Below are 19,787 nucleotides of genomic sequence, written 5' to 3' on the forward strand. Positions count from 1 at the left end.
CATTTCCGCAGCCAATGCTTAAACGTGTGCGTAAGCCACCCCACTCTAAAGGATTCGTCCGTTATTCCGTTCACTTATCACTCCATCTCCACATGCATCAAACTCATTTCTCGTGTTTGTCTTCTACTCTCTCGTACTCACACCACTTCCACTCTCATTTACGTTGCAATCTCCACAGCTCTGTTCTCTGTTTCAAAACCCGATTACTGTTCTGCAATACACCTTGCATTACGTTACGACTACTCCACTTATAGCCGTAATCCACCTCTTTTTCCTGTGAGCGTCCTCCTTGACCATTCACACGCAGTCAAAGCTTCAACCGAAGATGGGGAAGCTGCTTAGAGCTGAACCTGAGGGTCCGAAGTATTTAGAAGGGTATCCACAGACGAAGGAAGCATTAAAGAAAGCACAATGGCTGAAGTTTATCCAGAAATTCAGAGGGTATAATAAGGAGGTAATGAAGGCATTTTCTCGATCATTCAATGGAAATACCATGGAAGTGGGGGACCTGAAGTTCACAGTAACAGAGAACACCATAGCCACAGCAACCAGTCTACCTCAAAAAGGAGAAAGATGGTTTAAGAACAGAACGGTGGAAGACCAAGGATGGAAAGACATGCTTAAGAACCCAGGTATGGACACTTCAATATTCACTAAGGGGATTCCTGTACATGTAATTAAGGAAGAATGGACTGCATTGTTGTTACTTGTTCAAAAGTTTATCACATGTGAGGGCCGCTTTGGCACTATGTATATGTACCATGAAAGAATTATGATGAATTTCATGGATGGCCATGCCCTCAACTTACCCTACTTTCTGTTAGCAACCCTAAAGAAAATGAGTTTCGCTGTCCAAAAGCATGTAGGACATATTGAATCCCACTTATATCATCACGGGTTCATTAAAATTCTCATAGAAGAGCAGTTAAAGAGTAACAAGGATACATGGCAAAAGTTTCTAACCAGAAACCATTTCCAAGAGGTAACTGAAGCCTCTAGCAGTTCCCCTAGAGTCCCAAAAAGAAGTAGGAGAAGAGAAAGAGGTACTGCAGCCCAAGATCCTCCTACAGAAGAAACTGAGGAAACTGCTCAAAAAGAAGAGGAAAAGGGAGATAAAACTAAGAAACAAAAAAAGGATAAAGGGAAAACAATTGTTCAAGAATCATATCCATCACCTGAACCTTCAGTAGAAGAAGACTATCAAACCTTGGCTGATAGACTAGTACAACTCCAAGCTACTCCCCTCTCAAAGAAGAAACAAAAAGAAAAACAGAGTAGTCAGCAAAAGAGTACTAGTGTACAAGTGAGAAGAAGCGGTAGACTTAAAGAAAAAATGAGTGTGACTAAAGAAAAACAATCACACTTCATTGATTTGGGAGAAGGCACACCTGAAAAGACTCCAATTCAGCTAGTTATTGAGCCAAGTCCTCCACGAGAGGAAAGTCCCTTTCAGCAAGAAAGAGAAAACAGTCCTCAAGAATTTGAGTTCAGGCTGAGAAGAACACCTGAAACTGAACCTGACTAGCAGGAGGCATACAATTATTTGGAGACCTTGGAGCAATCAATTGCAGGTCCAAGCACTATATTGCCTCTTGAGGAACAAGTCCAATCTTTAAAACAGGAGGTGTTTGAGCTAGAAGTCCTGAACCGGCATATTAAACAAGAAAACGAAGCATTGAAAGAACAAAGCAAGGTGGACAAGATTTTCCATGACAATACCATGCTTCACTTAGGACTGTGGCAGAAGAAGAATAGAAAGTTGAACAAAAAGTGCAAGAAGCTGAGCAGGGCACTGATCAATTTGAAATTCAGGTGTTTAGTCAAGAAATCGAGGACCATTTTGGCATCAAGGAGAAAGAGAAGAAGGCTGGATGTTTTGGCAGAAGCATCTGAGCACATGAACTGAAAAACAATGACAAAGTTTTGGTTGCATGAGGACATGCAACACCTTCACAGTGGGGGTATGTTGAGCCTCAGACCTGCACTTCTTTACACATCCTCTCAGCCTCCTTTTCCTATTCATTTCCTTCTTTTCTCACTCATTCCCTCCATCAAATTGCTCAAATCATTGTATTTTAGGACTTTTTACATGGTTTGCTAATTATGCTAATGACTTGTTGTTGGTTTAGAATTTTGGTTCAAAATGTTGCGTTTCTGCAGCTCACACAGGGTTTCCGCAGCTGATCCCGGTTTCCGCAGCCAACCCCGGATTCCGCAGCTGTTTTCTTAAATGCTATGTTCCAAGTGTCCTCCCGGTAGAAGAGCCACGTGGGCAAGTTTGTGGGATCATGGACATGGTGTGTGTCCTTCCAGCTCATCCAAACTGGTCATAAAAACTCGTAGTCAATGCAGAGGCAAATCTGGTCAACCAGAGGTCATTGGCGGTGGCACGGCTCTGCGTGTTCTGTTTTGGAGCTCATGAAGAACAGGTGGCACCTTCCTCAGCCACAAAGACAGTGGGAGACATGAATCCAACAGCGGATTGAATGCCCACAACGACCGTTGCCTAAATCCAAGGACGCAGCCAGATTACGTGTTTTGACACAGCTGCTTGAATAGCTGAAGTTTCGTTAAAGTAGTTTGATTTCCTCTGTATAAATAAAGCATCTTTAAACGCTGGATAGTTAGTTGTTTTGTACTTGTTTTGAGCTCCCCACTGTATTTTCAAACTTGCAAATTAATACATGAGAAGACTGTTCTGTTTCTAAGCATGTAACTGCTCTTTGGATTGGCTGAAGTGGGCAGAGGGCCCCTGTTTACTACAACCACTGTACAGTAGTTTAATTCCTTGCATTTCGTTTTCTGATTTCATGTATAATAGCTGTATATATGTCTTTTCATTTGCTGCAATGTTATTTCTTTTCAAACATGTATAATAGCTATACATAAACTTTGAATTCTGCTGATTTACATTTCTGCACTTTTGTCCATGATTGATCAGTGTGTATTGCAGGTTTCTTAGGCGAGCCCGGGAGAGTTTTCTTGCTTTTCTTTTTACAACTAGTGGCATGTGTGATCATCTTATCTAGGCTGTTGATCTTTACTTTTCTGCAGTTTGATTCTCATTAGTTTTATTTCTTTAACTTGCACTTTACTTTCTGCTCAGTAGTTATCAAGTTGTTCATCCATTGATGGTTCTTTTTCTATAATGAACTAACTCTATTGGAGCCAAAATATCATTTAGTGCAGCTTGATTTATTTTTCTTTTAGACTCACATTGCTGACCTGTTCATAACTATTCTCACATCATTAAGAAGAGGTTAAATAGTGTGATTTGTCTCACTTAGATTTCACATTGATTAGATTTTGTAAAGTAGTTGTTCTTGTTTTAATTGAGTTAATATAGACTTCATTTTCATTTTCATCAATACCAGAGATACTGGGCCAATGCGATTAGTCCTTTAATTGATTTTGAGCTTTGATTTTATTTCAATTATTGTTCATGTTTTCTTTTAGAATAGTCTTTAAGTTTCAAGAAATTACTTAGAAATCATCACAATCACACACATTCACTCACTTCATTACATCTCCATCACATTACATTAGGAAAAATACAATAAAAAACAAACTAAAAAGATAAAAACGACAAAAGACTTAGAAAAGGTTATCTAAGTACATATAGTACACCTCACTTCATCAGCTTACGAGCCCCGGGTTGACAATTAAAAGTAGGAATTTAGACAACACTAAATTGACCAAACACTTTCCACTGTACTGTAGCATTCTTTTATTCTTTTTCCAGCTTAAAGAAAAAGACAAGAAAAATTACATATTCCAACAAGAGCGGGAATGGGACAACATTTCCATATATTGTTGGCAACTAGAGTCAGTCGTGTTGCCCTTGAACAAAGCACTCAGAAGAAAGTCTCTCCTCCATTTTGGCGGGATTTATTTTGACTTAGGTATGCCGTAATCTTGTCATTGAGTCAGTTCTCCTCTAATTGGTTATCTCTTCCAATCATATGGAGATTTTGTTTGTGCCTCCTGCATGAAAAAATTATACATAGTTATCATATGCTACCACATGGTCATCATTGAGTCGTGCTTTTGTTCAAGGGAAGTAAGCCTAAGTCAGCCTCTCTATGGTGTCTCTTGACCTATTTTTCAGTCGGCCATCCCTGGTTGTCGGTGTCTTGTCTATCATCACATCATTTATATTGGTGTTTTACTCATGCCAGTTTGAGAAGGTCTCCATTGACTTCTTGCTGGTGGGTCTTGTCCTTATCGACAACGACATATTTCTCTGAGTACAGGCCTAGAGCCGCACCATGGACCTATTTTCATTATTGATAGGTCACCTTGTGCTCAACATTAATCAGTATCAAGGGTCTTTGACTAAGTTGTTTCCCTTGTGTTTGACATCAGTGTTCATGATCACACATTGGGATTCATGCAGTGCCTTGGTTTCCATTTGACCCTATTTGTGGATTCCTGGCCTCTGTGTCAGCTTTCATTATTGGTTGGTTCAGAGGGTTTCTATCGTGCGCTAAGTACATCTTCTGTACACCAGAAACGTGCTTTGGTCGGGTTATTACATCTTTTTTCGTCCAATTCCTTCCACATTATTCGCCTACGGGTTACACTCGTACTAGATTGATGAAGGATGCCTTAATGCCTTACTCCTAGTGGATCTTTCCCTATCGACTATGACTCATTGCTCTGGGGCAAGGGTCTAGAGGCCGCTTGGCAGTACCTTGGGGTTTGCAGTCATCAGTGGAAAATCCTTCACTATCAACAGAGGGAAACCATCATTGTCTCTTGATTGATAGATTCTTCCAAGTGTTTGACTTCAGCTCATCTATTGGCACTTGTTAGATTGTACTGGGTACCTTGACTCTCATTATCATTATCATTATTAAGTGACTAGTCTCGCGTTTGTTAACAGTATACATCAAATGACTGGTAATCAAACGATTTCTCACATGGTCGACTTCAGATCATTTATTTCCAATGTGTAGAAATGTACTACGATAGTCGGTGAAGACCTCAATTTGCACCAACATTCTTTGGTTCACTTATCAGTTGTTCTTGTTGCTGCTAGTTGACACCATTCCACATTATATGTTCCAATCCTTCACACCGACATACTATATGATGGCATCTGAGTTGCAATGTAGTACCATCTTATTCCATCATGTTCATTAGGTACTATTGGGATCAGTTTTTGACATTAGTGATCAGCGTCATCCTTTAGCTTCATTGATCATCTTCTTATATGTGACATTCAGACATGTACTTGTTTGATCATGATTAGATGATCTGTTATGTATTTTAAGTTCCTTATACTTGTATACATAGTGGATCCACTTGTACTTGATATGTGGACATGCTTTACTTTCTCTGAGCATGGGTATGCTCACCTCAGATAGATGTTTCTTTCTGATCTTCTTTTGCTGGCTTGGCAAGCTGAAATCTGGTGAAGTCCTTTTCAGTATTTCACAGCTTTCCTTTCCATATACTTAATAAATTTTTGCCATCATGTACCCCTTCTAACCTCATATATTAGGGGGCATCTGTTATAGCTCCAAATATCACCCTTTGTATTTTTTATGCTTGGTTTATGGCCTATGGAAACCCCTCCTTCCAGACTTGGTCCAAATATTTTAAAAACAGTGTTTTACTCCCTGTACGCTACTTTTCCCTATGTTAAAAGCGTGTACACGTGGGTCAGTCTATACCCAACCCACGTATATGTGTTAAAACACTTAAAAAATTAAATTTCCTTAACTATGTGCAGAGATCATAGGTTTCACCTATTGATTACCTATTAGTGCTCGTGGCCCAACTGTTCCCAACCATTTCCCAACAAAAAACTAATTTGCGAGAAGTATAAAAAGAATTCAATGGGAAGGCCTTGAGGAGGAGAGAAATGATAGAATTACTATACTGAGATTATCCCTTGATCAAGTCTAAAGAATCCCTGTGCTTGAAGCACTTCCCCAAGTTCAGGAAACCCTTGTTTCCTTGAGTTTTGATGTTCTCTCATATGCTTGGAGATATGATGGTATTGGTTATGGAAGGAGGCTATTGAAGACTGGGATTGGATTGACCTGGAGGACAATTCTGCTTGGAGCTAGAAGAGGAAGACACGAGTGAACTCTTTCCATGTTTTTATTATAGTTTTATACAATAAAAGGAAACGTTGTCTTGTTCTTGATATCAACTTTGTTTGTGCATCTGATGTTATTGTTATGGTTTATATATGAATGACTATTTCAATGTATAACTAGCCATCTACTTATATGATAGAAAGTTGATTTCACTTTATACTGTAAGGGAAAGGGTAAAAGTCAGACTTTAGATGAGAGGTAATAGTACCACCCAGGGAGAGACACACGTGAAAAAAACAAGGATCTGTCCAACATCCATTGAAGTAGTCCACACTGGATGTGGTAGTCATTAAAAGGAAAGTGTAATGGAAAACACGTACACCATCTAGCAGAGTAGTCCGCACATGGGTGATGGTCGTTATAACCAAGAAAACAAGAATGGTTTGTCTAGTTTCCCACGGAGTAGTCCATACAAATGAGACAATAGAAATAAACAATACAACACATCTTCAACAATGTATGTACTAAAATAGCTGAAGTAGTTCAACTATCTTAGTACAAGTTAAGAAAACATGCATTACGAATGTTTAAAGAGTAGTCTTACAAACATCTAAAAAACATGCGTGAAAATGTGCTGGCTTGAAATATGCTTCTGAATTAAGAAAAATTCCTAAGACACATTTATACACCATACATCTCTATTCCCAGTAATGGGACATTTGAGCCATTCCTCTCTCCTTAATTAACATACTACAAACTCTTCAAGGCTATGTGGGAGGAGCTAATGTTAAAAGTCCTTGCTCATACAATGGGAGGGGTGTATATAGCCAAGGGTGATTCTTAACCCTTGTGGCTCTTGGACTACCCTCATGACTGTTCAACTTCCCATGACATTTCAACTCACATGAATCTTCGCCTTCTTATGTGCATCCACTGGAATTCACTTTACAATACATTCAGTCACACTGGATATGGCCCATAACGGTGATGTGACCAAGACAACTCATGACACAACTCGACATGACACCGTTGACATGTACTGGCTAACTATGGTATCAATGTTAAGCTGCTGCACTACTGAGTGATGGATGTACTCTTGGTGTGCTTTGTCTTCTCCTCCACATGGCATAGTGCTGCAAGGTATTCAATGTTCTTGCTTCATGGTTTAATGCATATGTTACTTTTGCTTGTTACTTCATATTCTTCGTACATCCATCCAACTGCAAGCATGTCTTCTAGAATGTGCGCTCCTTCTTCATCCCATTCATCATCTTAGCTGATCTACTAGTGTACCTATTCCTACAATTCACTCATGACAAGACGACATCAAATCCAATACCTCCTAATCTAGCATGATGCATTGTTCTCGTGATTGGGGTGACAAGGATGGAGGACAACTCACTGAGACATGGTAGAGTGCAACTCAGGCTAGAATGAGGTATTCCAGGAGGACAACCTGCACTGTTGGGAAAAACTGCATAATGATCACTAGGAGGCAGGATTGCATAGTGGGAGTCACTAGTGTCAGCTACAAGGTGGGACCCTGAGGGAGGCAGCTTTTGTGCAGTTTTCAAAGGGAAGATAGAGTGGGGCTATAGAGGGACTACTTGTCAATTATACACAGTTTCCAGAGGGAATACAAAGTAAGGTTGTAAAGGGACTACTGGTAATGAATGTGCAATTCCCAAAGGGAAGACAAAGTAGTGCTACAGAGGGACTACTGGTCATGACTTCATAATTTCTTGAAATAGTGAAGGACAGTCAGCAGGGGAGCTAGAAGACATGTCTATGCAATTTCTAGAGGCAAGGAAGCAAAGGACATCTGAGAAGCTTTGCACAAATTTGGGGAATAGTGCAGAGTAAGGAAGTAGATGACTAGCTGGGCATCTCTATGCAATTTTGGGGAGTAGTGCAAACCCATATGTCAAAGCAGTACAGGCTTCTAGTGGGAAATGAGGAGGGTTGATGAATGTACTTGAGAAATGCACAATTTATTTAGACAGGGAGGTAGTTTATGCACAATTCTGGGAGGTAGATAGGTTGCTCACCTCCAAGATTGCACAGTGCAGCTAACCTAGAGGACAGCCTTAACCAATGCGTAGTTCCGGGCAGTAGAGTAGGGTCACTGAGGGATGAAACTGCTCAGTGCAACTCAGTCGGGGTCTAGTTGAAGAGGGTTTTGTATTCGAGCATATTTTTAGGAAAATGGCTAAGTGTCGAAAGTAAGCAAACTTGTTCATACTGACATTGTGATCATACACTTAGCATACTTGACGATGAAAAGACATGGACCACCATGACAACAAGACAAAACATGCCCTTGGTTAGACTATCCTAGAGTTGAGAGCGACAAGTGTGACACCCGTGATAGACCTCTCGATGACCATCAAAAAACTTGCACAGTATTATTTACATCTTTGTGTGTGACTACAAAAGATGTTTACATAGTGAATAAAACCCAAACACAAAAAGGAATACCTTAAAACTCACCAGAATTAGATCACAAGCATGACGAAGAAACCATCATGCCAAAAGAAAAAGGCTGGTTAAATAAGAAAAAAGGTGAAAAGACTTCACAAGAGTTCATGGGGCGAGCTCAAGTGTTTGCAATCATCATAGAAAAAACCAAGGAATGCTTTGAAATATGGATGAAAGCCAAAATTTTGGAGGGTGTTGCAATCACTACAATAGATTCAAAAAGAGAGGAAAATAATCCTTTAAGCTACAAGGCCATATAAAACTCTTAGAGAATGAAAATGAACATATGATTTCTCTCATGGTGTCAATTCTTAGTTATAGGACACCCTCACCTATTTATGAGTGGGAAGGTTAAAGAATATATTTCCTTTCTTACAAGGTGTTTTCTTTCAATAATTTCTTGCAATTACCTAGAACTCCCTTCCTTGCAAATATTTAGAATTTCCTTTCCTAGTTGTATATAATTGTGTTCCTTTCAATATGCATGAACCTCCTTTACTACAATTATATTTAATGTTCTTGAAGCCATTAGAATAGAGTATTTTACTTCTTGTTTCCTACATGTTTAGTTTCATTTCTCATTGAATAGTTAGTTGGAATATTTTGATTTGATGTCATTTCATTTTTGTAGTTGAGTTCATTTCATAATATTTCAAGTTCATTTAGTTATTATTGACCCTTCTAGAAAATTTGAGGACTCCCATTTTGTGGCCACTCATTATCTCTCCCATAACCACAACATTAAACAAAACTAGTTCTTTGATAGTTTTCCTAAAAAATATAGTGCACAATAGTTCAAAAGTAAGATATAAATTCTTGGTTAACAATTAAACTCAGTATTTCTAACTATCTTTTTGAGAAATTATGAAGGTAATTAAAAATCCTATCAATATTTTGTAGAATTAATAAGCCACTTATTATAAGAAGTAGTGGATGTTGCATTGAAGGAAATACTAGAAGCAAAATGTGCATGCCCACAAGAACAAGAGTTAGAAGAAGAATAATTAATATTGATAGTGTGCTTCTTGATTGTTACTTCTAAATGTTTCATCTTTTTAGGGCTTTTTTATTACATATGACAATATTACTAACAAATATTTCATGGTATGTTACTCTTCTTACCTTTTGATTTTGGCCCTTTGTGGCCATTGGGAGTAAAACATGGCTAATACAGTTTGGTACCCTTGTTTCGCTTATTGCTATGAAGATGTTGCTTCTATGGATTATTGGGATTTTCATTCTATTAGGCCACTAATGATTTTTAGGTGTACCTACAATGATTATTACTCTAGTACATAAAATATTATCTTGATATTTAACGAAAGAATCACAAAAAGATTCAAAATAGGGTGGTTTGTAAGTATCTCGTAGATCTTTTATATTGGAGTGAAAAAGTAGATACATAAATATAATATGCATTTAAAATATTCACAAGAATACAGTTTATACATTTGTCATCTTTAATTTCTATTCTATAGCCATGTGATAAAAGTATGAGTGTTTTGAACTTAAATGCATAAAAAAAATAGAACGAAGGAAATTAATTGATTTTCAAGTTTGTGGGCTTTAATATCATTATGTTTACAAATACAACTTCTAGAGCTGAACAAGAGTCATGTTGGTTATAAATTCGTTCAAAGAGAGGTTGTAAATCATTAAACGTAGATATTATAATTAATCCACATGCTTCATTACTTTTTCTATCCCATTTGGATTTATTTACATCATTAGTGGTTTTTTTTTTCCTAAGGTAATCTCATAAAGTCATTAACGTAATAGTGCATTACTGATATAATATTTCCATGACAAGTAGTTAGTGTCAGTAAAAAAATATCACTTAGAGTAGCCACATAAAATGTGTAGGTGATATGGTTTCCAAAAAATAAACTAAATATCTAACTAGAAACCTCCGAAAAGATAGGTAGAAAAGAATGACACTTAAAATTGGTTTTTGTGCCAAATATATGGCCCTTTTGATGGGTCCCCATTTTTACTATGCTTTTATACACAAGGGGTTTCCTTTTCATCTTAATCTACAACCATTTTTCCCTTAACCACTTCTACTTCTCATAGTTTTGTTGAGGTATAAAATGGACATTGATTTCTCTCATTTCTTTTAATGATTTAAATCAAAAAGTTTTTTATTGATTAGTTGGATAATTGTCTATATTTATGTGCGTATATTTCCTTAATTATGATTCCATGGTCTCATTTCTAATATTGATTTCTACATAGGTTCTTGTTACTTTCATGTCAATATGCCACTTTCTTTTGTGTTAAAATTCCAAACCCTAATAGAAGTTATGATAAAAAAATTCTCACAAAAGTATGGAAGGGGATTCACCCTTATAAAAGGTTTCTCATGAGGTATGGAAAGGGCTTCAACCTAATCAAATATTTCACAAATACAAGGGTGCAAGTATCTCAAATTTTCCTTTTCTAGTTAAGAACTGGCGCACCCAATACTCCACGCAGTGTATGCGAACAGGGATCATACTATCTTAAGATTTAACCATAATGCATGGAAAATTGATCATCACAATTTGCAACCTATCACATTGGAGGAATGATGGGCCTTTCAATTATCCTCTAATTACTTGTCGAATAGTAGAAGGGTTGTTCATTTAACTATCAATGTGGAATTCATACAAAACTTATGATCTATCATGCACCGTATATGCTTAGTACAATTATATTTGTGTAAATGCACCTGTAGTAATCTATATGTTTTTCCCAATTTAAGATTTCTAATTCTTCATCAAGTGACAAGTTCATTCCAGAAAGAGTTGACAATCAAATCCATACTTTACGTAAATGTAAATACTAATCTAATTTCTAGAAAATTAAATTCACCCTTTCTAGAAAAGAAATCACATATAAACTAGAAGGTGAGTTGATAAAGTGATAAAGTAACTATGTAGGCTATAATAGAGTTGTGATTGCAGAGATGATGAGATGCAATGAAATAGAACTTGTGAAATTATTATTTTCATACGAAAGAGATAAAGTACAACTTCTATGTTCAGAAAAAAATATTAAATAATATAATCAAATCTTGGATATGGAGTGTTAGTACGAAATCGAAACAACAAAAAATTGTGAGTTGCAATAGAGTAAAAAGAATAGAATCATTATGAAAATGGAATTTCAGTATGTAACATAATATAATCTATAGGGATTACGATAACATGAACAATTATAATTGCAACAATGTAAGTGAATCAGATTACATCAATATAAGTTAACTGAATTGCAACAACATAAAATAGAGCTAGAATAAAAAACATTGTAAAGTAAAAGAGAGATGGAGCGCTCGCGAAAAGGATTGGGTTAGGGTTTCTCGCGCATCAACTGCAGTCCGTCGCTGCTAGGGTTCGTAAGTTCCTCGCTTAGGTTACAACCGTCGCGGTCACAGCCCAGGAGCATCACAGCTGCAGCATCTCCATCGGGTTCTCCACCAGTCGTTTTCGGTCGCCGACAGGTATGGCTGACATGGAGCAAGAAGCAGTGGATTACTCGGCGGATCCCTCGCCGAACAAGACTATTTTTGGTAATCCTAGCTTCGCCTCTCGCTCTCGGTTTGCTCTGTCTACATCTTCATCTGCTCCAGCGCTCCCACAGCATCCGTCCTCCATATCGCCTGAAGCTTATCTAGCCATACCATCCTCTGTTGACACTTACCCTACCGAATCTCCGCCATTTGAGGTCCCCCCACTCTTGCCGGGCTCCCTGCACTTTTTGGCTACCCATACTCCGCCCTTGCCCTCCTTTGATCCGCAGGCCCCTCCCCTCCTATCAGTGCCTCTTCCCCAGCTGGCAGTTCCCGCTTCATCTCGTCCCTCTGTTCCGGGAGTCCGTCAATCTAGATGCTTTGAGACACTTGCTGTCGTTATTCACCCTAAACCTCCATCTCTGGAAGGTATTACAAACCCTCTGGTAGATCATCTGTCGGCCCCGCGCACTGGTAAAAAGAAAACGAAATGTGTTAGGGCTACTGCTCGGGACATCGCCATCAAATTCGACGAATCAAAGCCTCTCGGAGAATACATGGATATTGCGAAAACTATGTTGGTAGGGCATGTCAGGGGAAGGTCATACTCGGTGCAGAGGCTCAAGCAATGGGTACAGGAGATCTGGGGCGGAGTTCTTTTTGACCTACCTGTAGTACATGTCCTCCCCAGAGGATGGTTCTCCCTCAAATTCTCCAAGGAAAGTCAAACTAATCTAGTTTTGGGCCGATACTGGCATATTGAAATGGCCCCGGTCCTCCTGAAGCGCTGGAACCCCCTCTTTGACCCTGAACGGGAACAGCTCGGAGCTGGACCAATCTGGGTTCGCCTACCAGGACTACCAATACCATTCTGGGCAGAAGAAGTCTTCATTAGGGTTGGAAATGCCCTGGGGACATATCTGGACTACGATCGCACATATGTGGAATCTGGGAACCGAACACTAGCGCGGATTCTGGTCCACCTGGACACCCGCGAAGGACTTGAGGAACAGATCACGCTACAGTGGGGGAGGTGTATCAGAGTGCAATTGCTGGACTACGAAGGAGTTCCCTTCCGATGCAGACGATGCCACAAAGTGGGGCACCTTGCGAAGGACTGCCCACTCAACAAGAAAGCAGATGATACTCCGAGAGGCACCCCGGCATCCACCAGGACGGCATCCCCCAACATCTCTCGCCCTCCCTCTGCGGGCCCGCCCCCTCCGGCTACATCTCCCATGGTCGATCCAGGACTGCGGCGACCCTCGCCACCAAAGACCAGGGCTCGCTCGGCGGCTGAAGCGGGTATGAATTCGGGTTCTCTTAACCCTTCTTTGCATTCTTCGTTTGATGTTAATCATGATATTGGACCCACCTCACAACCCTCCATGATTCACTGCACATTAACATCATCCCCTCTTATTTGCAACACTGAACCCATCATATCCACATCCTCCCCTGTGGCTCGTTCCTCCCCGCTCCCCCTGGGGTCCTCCCCTCCTCATTCATATTTTCTCCGGTCTAGGAACCCGGCCAAAGAGCCATCAGACAGTCATTCGGGATTGGGCATTGTTATACCTGAGGGGGTTTCATTGAATACCAGAGGGAGAAAATCCCATCTCTCAAAGGCCATTAAACAAGCTGGGGCAGAGGTGGTCTCTGGCCGGCAATCGACCATTGACGGGGTCCTTAGAGCAGGACACACCCCGAGAGGTGTTCCCCCATGAAGTGTCTATCCTTTAACTGCAGAGGACTGGCTAGTTCCTCCAAGAAACTAGCCATGAAGCGGCTCATTGAATCTGAACCTATCGACATTATCATGCTCCAAGAGACACTCTGCTCAGCAGATCAGATAACTCGAGCCTTGCAAGCCTTGGCCCCTGCCTGGAGCTTCCATGCCATTGATGCTGTGGGACGATCTGGAGGTCTAGCCATTGGTATCAACCCTCGCTCCATTAAGATGGACTCGACCTGGGGGGGTGCGGGGTTCATTGGGTTGGACATTTTCTCTGCTGAACTCGGCATGAATCTCAGAGTTGTCAATGTATATGCTCCCTGCTCCCAGAGAGAATCGTTCTGGCAGCACCTACTACATCTCTCTATGATGAATGAAGACCGGGTTATTATTGGAGGAGACCTAAATTTCTCTCTGGGGTTCAGGGAGTCATGGGGCTCGGAAGCACAATTCGACCCCATTACTGATTACATGACCAATCTGCTTGAGCAAACAAATTTTTTGGATATACCTATGCAGCGCCTTCTTCCTACATGGAGGAATAGACGGGTAGGGGATGCTGCTCTTGCTCGCAGACTAGACAGATTTCTTATGAAGGGGACTCTCCAACAGCGCTTACATCTCTTCAGACAATGGGTTGGATCGGGGGGATATCGGATCACAATCCCATATACCTGGAGATTCAGGGTCCTTTCAAGAAACCTAAGGCACCCTTCAAATTTAATCACACCTGGTTGAAGGACCCAACTTATGTCAAGATGATAGCGGATTACTGGATCTCCCACCCTATCAATGACACAGAATCCTAGCCAAAGGGTTCTGCAGGAATCTCTCTGAAATAAAGCATATATCAATCAAGTGGGCAAAGGAGAAACTGGATCGTGAATCGGCCCAGCTCATTCAAATTGAAGCTGACTTAACCTCTCTCACCGACGATAGAGGATTGGGGTTCATAACAGTTGCAGACAAATGCAGATTAATTGACTTAGAGAATCGAAAAGCAAGGATCCTCAAAGAGAGGGAGGAATCCATTAGATTAAGAAGTCGAGCTATATGGATCCAAGCTGGGGATGACAACACGAAGTTCTTTCATAACTTCGTTAAGTGCAGGAAAGTATCAAATACTATTTGGAAGCTCCCCTCCCCGGATGGCGACTTTGCAGATAATTTTAATAAGCTCGCTCACCTGGGCACCACCCATTTCAGGAATCTTTATAAGAGTCCTCGGGAAGCTAACCTACTTGATATCATCAATGTGGCAAACCACTTCCCGAGATTCGTGGAGGAAGAATATGTGGAGGCTCTGAATAACCCGGTCACGACAGAAGAACTGGAAGGAGTGCTGAAATGGTTCAAAAAAGACAAAAGCCCTAGCCCGGATGGATGGACCATTGAATTCTACTTGGCCTTCTTTGAAGTTCTGGGACAGGACCTGCTGAGGGTGGTCGAGGAGAGCAGGACTACGGGTACTATATACAATGCCATCAATTCTACTTTTATTGCTCTCATCCCAAAATCTGATTCCCCGGCATCCTTTGATGACTACAGGCCCATATCATTGTGTAACTGCCTCTATAAAATCATATTTAAGACCATTGCCAACCGTCTTAGACGCATCCTCTCCCGCTCCATTGCCCCGCAGCAATTTGCTTTCCTTGAATCTAGGCAGATCCACGAGGCCATCGGACTCGCCCAAGAAGCATTGCACTCCATCTGGTCGAAGAATCTGAAAGCCATCCTCCTCAAAATTGACCTCTCAAAAGCCTTCGACCGAGTCAGCTGGCTATATATAAAAATGATCCTCATCCACCTGGGCTTCCCCCACGCTTATATCACTTGGATCATGGCCTGTATAACCTCCCCTTCCTTCAGTATACTCATCAATGGATCAGCCTCACCTTTCTTCCACTCTGAAAGGGGCTTGAGACAGGGGTGCCCCCTATCTCCCCTTCTCTTCCTCTTGGTCATGGAAGGTCTCAGCCGCCTCATGGACTCCGCAAAGCAGGCTGGAGATATTGGGGGCCTTCGCATATCTGATCTATGCTATCTTACTCACCTACTCTTTGTGGACGATGTTCTTATTCTACTTGATGGCAGTGTACGAGACTCTCGAACCTTCTCAAAGATCCTGCAACTATTCTCAGCAGCTACAGGTATGCTGCCAAATCAGTTGAAATCCACCATCACTTGTGCACGCACCTCTATACAGGAGACCCGGATGGCCCTACAGGCCTTCCCCTACTCTGTCCACCCTCTGGATAGAGGTCTCAAATACCTGGGGTTCAATCTGAAGCCAACATGCCAAATGATAGCTGATTGGGTCTGGTTGGTTGCCAAACTGGAGAAAAAACTTACTGGCTAGAGCTACAGATATCTCTCTAGGGCTGGCATATTGGTGCTCATTAAATCTGTGTTAGAGGCTACCCCGGTCTACTGGATGGCACTAGCATGGATTCCGAGAAATATATTTGGGCGACTTCAGCAGCTATGCAATCGATACCTCTGGAATGGAAGTCAAGACAAGAGAATTTTTGCATGGATCAGCTGGAAGAATATATCTCTGCCCAAAAAATGGGGAGGATGGGGCCTCAAAGAACTCCCAGTTTTCGCCATGGCACTGGCCGCCAAGATGGGATGGACCTTACTAACCAGCCAAAATCTATGGACCCAGGTATCCTATCACAAATATATATGGCCCCAGAACATTCTGGATTGGGCTCGACTACCTACTTGGTCATCCAAGGGATGTTCATCAGTCTGGAAGGCTATGATACATACCCTTCCCCTCATTCGAGACAATCTTGCTTGGCGAATCAATGATGGCATGACGGGCAGGATTGGCTTGGATCCATGGATCAACAGTGGGGGCAGACACATCCTCAATCCGGATCTTATCACTCACCTACTGTCCCACGACATCAGGCATTTCGCTCAAATCGCCGATCAACAGCACACTGACATCTTCTCCCAAGCATGGAAATCGGCCCAGCAACTGGATCTCCCTCTTCATTGGCATCAGGAATGGCAACTCTATACTGAGGCTTTATCAGAATCCCACATTCGCATTAAACAAGGTCCGGATGAACTTGTTTGGTGCCCTGCGGATCATGGTATATACACTCCAAAGTTCGGGTACAAAGCACTCATATCCCACAGAATACCTGATCCGATTCACCCGTGGTGGCATACCATTTGGAAGCTTAAGGCTCCACCTCGCACCAGACTATTTTTCTGGTGTGCACTTAAAGGTATTGTCCCCACAGGTGACTATCTCACTCGTAGATCCATCTTCGGACCATCCTGGTGCATATTCTGTAAGGCCGCATCAGAAAACACAGAGCATATATTTCTACACTGCCCTATTATACACACCCTATGGACCAACATCCGCAATCAATTGGGCACTGCTGGGAACTAGACTGGGAATGAACTATCAGACGCATGGGAAGCATGGAATCACAGTCATCCGGGTGCAAAACTATTAAATCTCCCCCTCGTCGCAATATGGTATACCTGGCTTACGCGAAATCAAGCTGTCTTCGAGGATCGATTGGTATCTTGGAGCCGGGTTGAAGCCACCATTATCGCTGCCTATCACGAGCTTCCCGATCCACCTCCATCTCGGCCCAGAACCATACAACCCATGCCCAATATCGACAGAGCCACCCCATGGGCCTTCTTCGATGGGGCAGCAAATCAAACAGGGTGCGGAGGGGGCTTCGTCCTGCATATTAACGAACATCACCGATACCTTGATAAAATGGGATTCAGGAATGGATCAAATAATTATGCTGAACTTTCTGCCATCCGAAATCTATTACACTTTATTTTATCGCATCAACTCACAAATATCAATATATTTGGGGATTCAATGGTGGTCGTTAATTGGATCAGTAATGTCACCACATGTCATACACACACACTCAGCAATATATTACATGATGCTCTCACTCTCAAAGCAACATTTAATCATTTCACTTGTTTACACATTTACAGAGAACATAACAGCGTTGCTAACAAATTATCCAAAGAGGCCTTGTCACTTCCCAGAGGCAAATGGCTAATTGTGGAGCAGAATGGAATCGAAGAGCACCGGTATTACCACAGGCCATTCATAGACCAGAGAGAACAGAGGGACATCAGTCCCGAAAACTGACAGTAATGGAGGCTATTTTGATATGATGAATTCTGTTTTGAACGATGGCTATTTTGTATACAAAATGTACCTTTTTGTGATAGATATTAGGCTTGAACAACCAAACATATGTATGTAACCAGCACAATTTTGTAACTACTCTCTGATACAACACCTTGCGAGGTGAATTTTGTATGATCAACACAGTAATGCCATGGCATCTGCTATATGTAATTTTCTAATATTAATGAAAATTACTGATTTTTCCAGTGGAAAAAAAAAACATAAAATAGAGCTAAATAAATAATATAAACTAGAACTATCTACTAATATCAAAACTAACTGACTAAGGAGATGGAGCTACCTCCTTAGATTGGAATTGGTTTAAGAAAGTAGGTATATTTGAATGCTCAACACACCATTCAAGAAGGAAATGAACCTTAAATTATAATAGAAATGGAGTAACTACAGAAAGTCTGGTATAACCTCTATTATGTTTTTATCTCTCCTTTGTGTTTCCTAAATTTGTAATGTTCTTTCCCTTTAATACAAAGCACAATCTACCTAAATAGATAATTTGAGAAGGATGGATAGCCATGACAATTAGGATTTTCCATCGCGATATATTATTTTCCCATGGATAACAATAATTTATGTAAGTTTTGACTAAACCAACTATATGACAAGTGGAAAGTAGGTTGTCTTGTGTAATTACTCCTTGTTGCTTTCAATCATGATAAGAACGATTGTTAAGTGTATGAATAATGCAATGGAAGCAACTTTTCATTTTACCGTTGATCTGTCATTCTTGTAGTGTAGTTTTAGCATTATCAATACATAATTGTAGATTTCGGCATAATCAAGAATTGAAAAAATGGGCCAGAGAAGGAGTTGTATCCATGGATTAAAGAAAGAGCTTCAACAACAAATGATAGTAGGATTTCTGGTAATGGGCTAGTGAAATATTTCAAGAAATGGGCTAGAGTAGGAGTTGCATTAATGGAAAGAATAGGAGTAGCAAAAATGGGAAAGAGTAGGAGCTGTAACAATGGCATGAGCAAGAATTGTGACACTGATTATGAGTTCGAGTTGTGAATGCAACATGTTCAAATTTGAAACAATGATATTTGTAGAAACTTGAATTACAACAAGAATTGTGAGTTGTAGTAATGACTGTGAATTGTAGAAACTATTGATGATTTCTTTTGTTGTATTATTCCTTATTCACTATGCCAAGTACAAAAATATAACAATTTTCAAATAATGCGTAAGAGTAAGCATAGAAATTGTGTGTTGACGTGATAATCATAACTCTATAAAAAGAATGTGTTTTTTAGTAGAAAATGAGGAAACAATTTTGAATAAGGAAAAAAAGGGTAAAAATGTGTGATATGGATGCTAGAAAGATGCCAAAGTGAACATCTATCATCTCCCCACTACCAAATTTGTTGCAAGTCCCCATACAACAAAAATCAATTTGACTCATATAGAGAAAGGTTCCCATGGATTCATTGCGATTGTAGTCTAACTATCATGCCTCATTCATATGGAAATATCCTACTTGTGCTAAAATTTCCCTCCAATGAATTAACTCCTCCTTCATATTGAACTTAAAGAATTCCCTCTATTCCATGGTGGGCAAAAATATATTTAGATAATTAAAATTTAACCCTATTGATTTTTCTCCATATTCCTCCATACACTGAACATATTTATGTACCATTTCCACTACCACTTTCAAGATGGTAGGGCTCAAAGGGGCTCTCGTTTAGATATCTTTGTTAGCTTGAGGGGGCTTGGACCTAGGTTCAAAGTTAGTTGTGCTAACCGACAAAACCCTACACTATTTGCCCATTCAGCAACAACCCACATAGCATAGGCTACAGTCTCACCTGAGGC

At 40.5% G+C, this 19,787-nt stretch overlaps 1 protein-coding gene across 1 annotated transcript; it reads left to right on the forward strand.

Moving 5' to 3' along the window:
- Positions 1–16,190: 16,190 nt before the first annotated feature.
- Positions 16,191–17,909, forward strand: LOC149181606 (uncharacterized). Its single transcript, XM_089414263.1, has 2 exons — positions 16,191–17,016; positions 17,191–17,909. The coding sequence occupies exons 1-2, from the start codon at positions 16,191–16,193 to the stop codon at positions 17,907–17,909; spliced, it is 1,545 nt and encodes a 514-aa protein (XP_089270389.1).
- Positions 17,910–19,787: the final 1,878 nt, after the last annotated feature.

Source organism: Pinus tabuliformis, chromosome 3_2, assembly GCF_031772625.1.
Source record: "Pinus tabuliformis cultivar Carrire ecotype Pingquan chromosome 3_2, CPIR1, whole genome shotgun sequence".
NCBI lineage: Eukaryota > Viridiplantae > Streptophyta > Pinopsida > Pinales > Pinaceae > Pinus > Pinus tabuliformis.

Bases quoted from the DNA above. Each gene is read 5' to 3' on its own strand.
- LOC149181606 (XM_089414263.1), top strand. From the start codon at position 16,191: ATGGCACTAGCATGGATTCCGAGAAATATATTTGGGCGACTTCAGCAG. The intron at 17,017-17,190 runs GTGACTATCTCA...ATGAACTATCAG, and splicing joins TAAAGGTATTGTCCCCACAG to ACGCATGGGAAGCATGGAAT.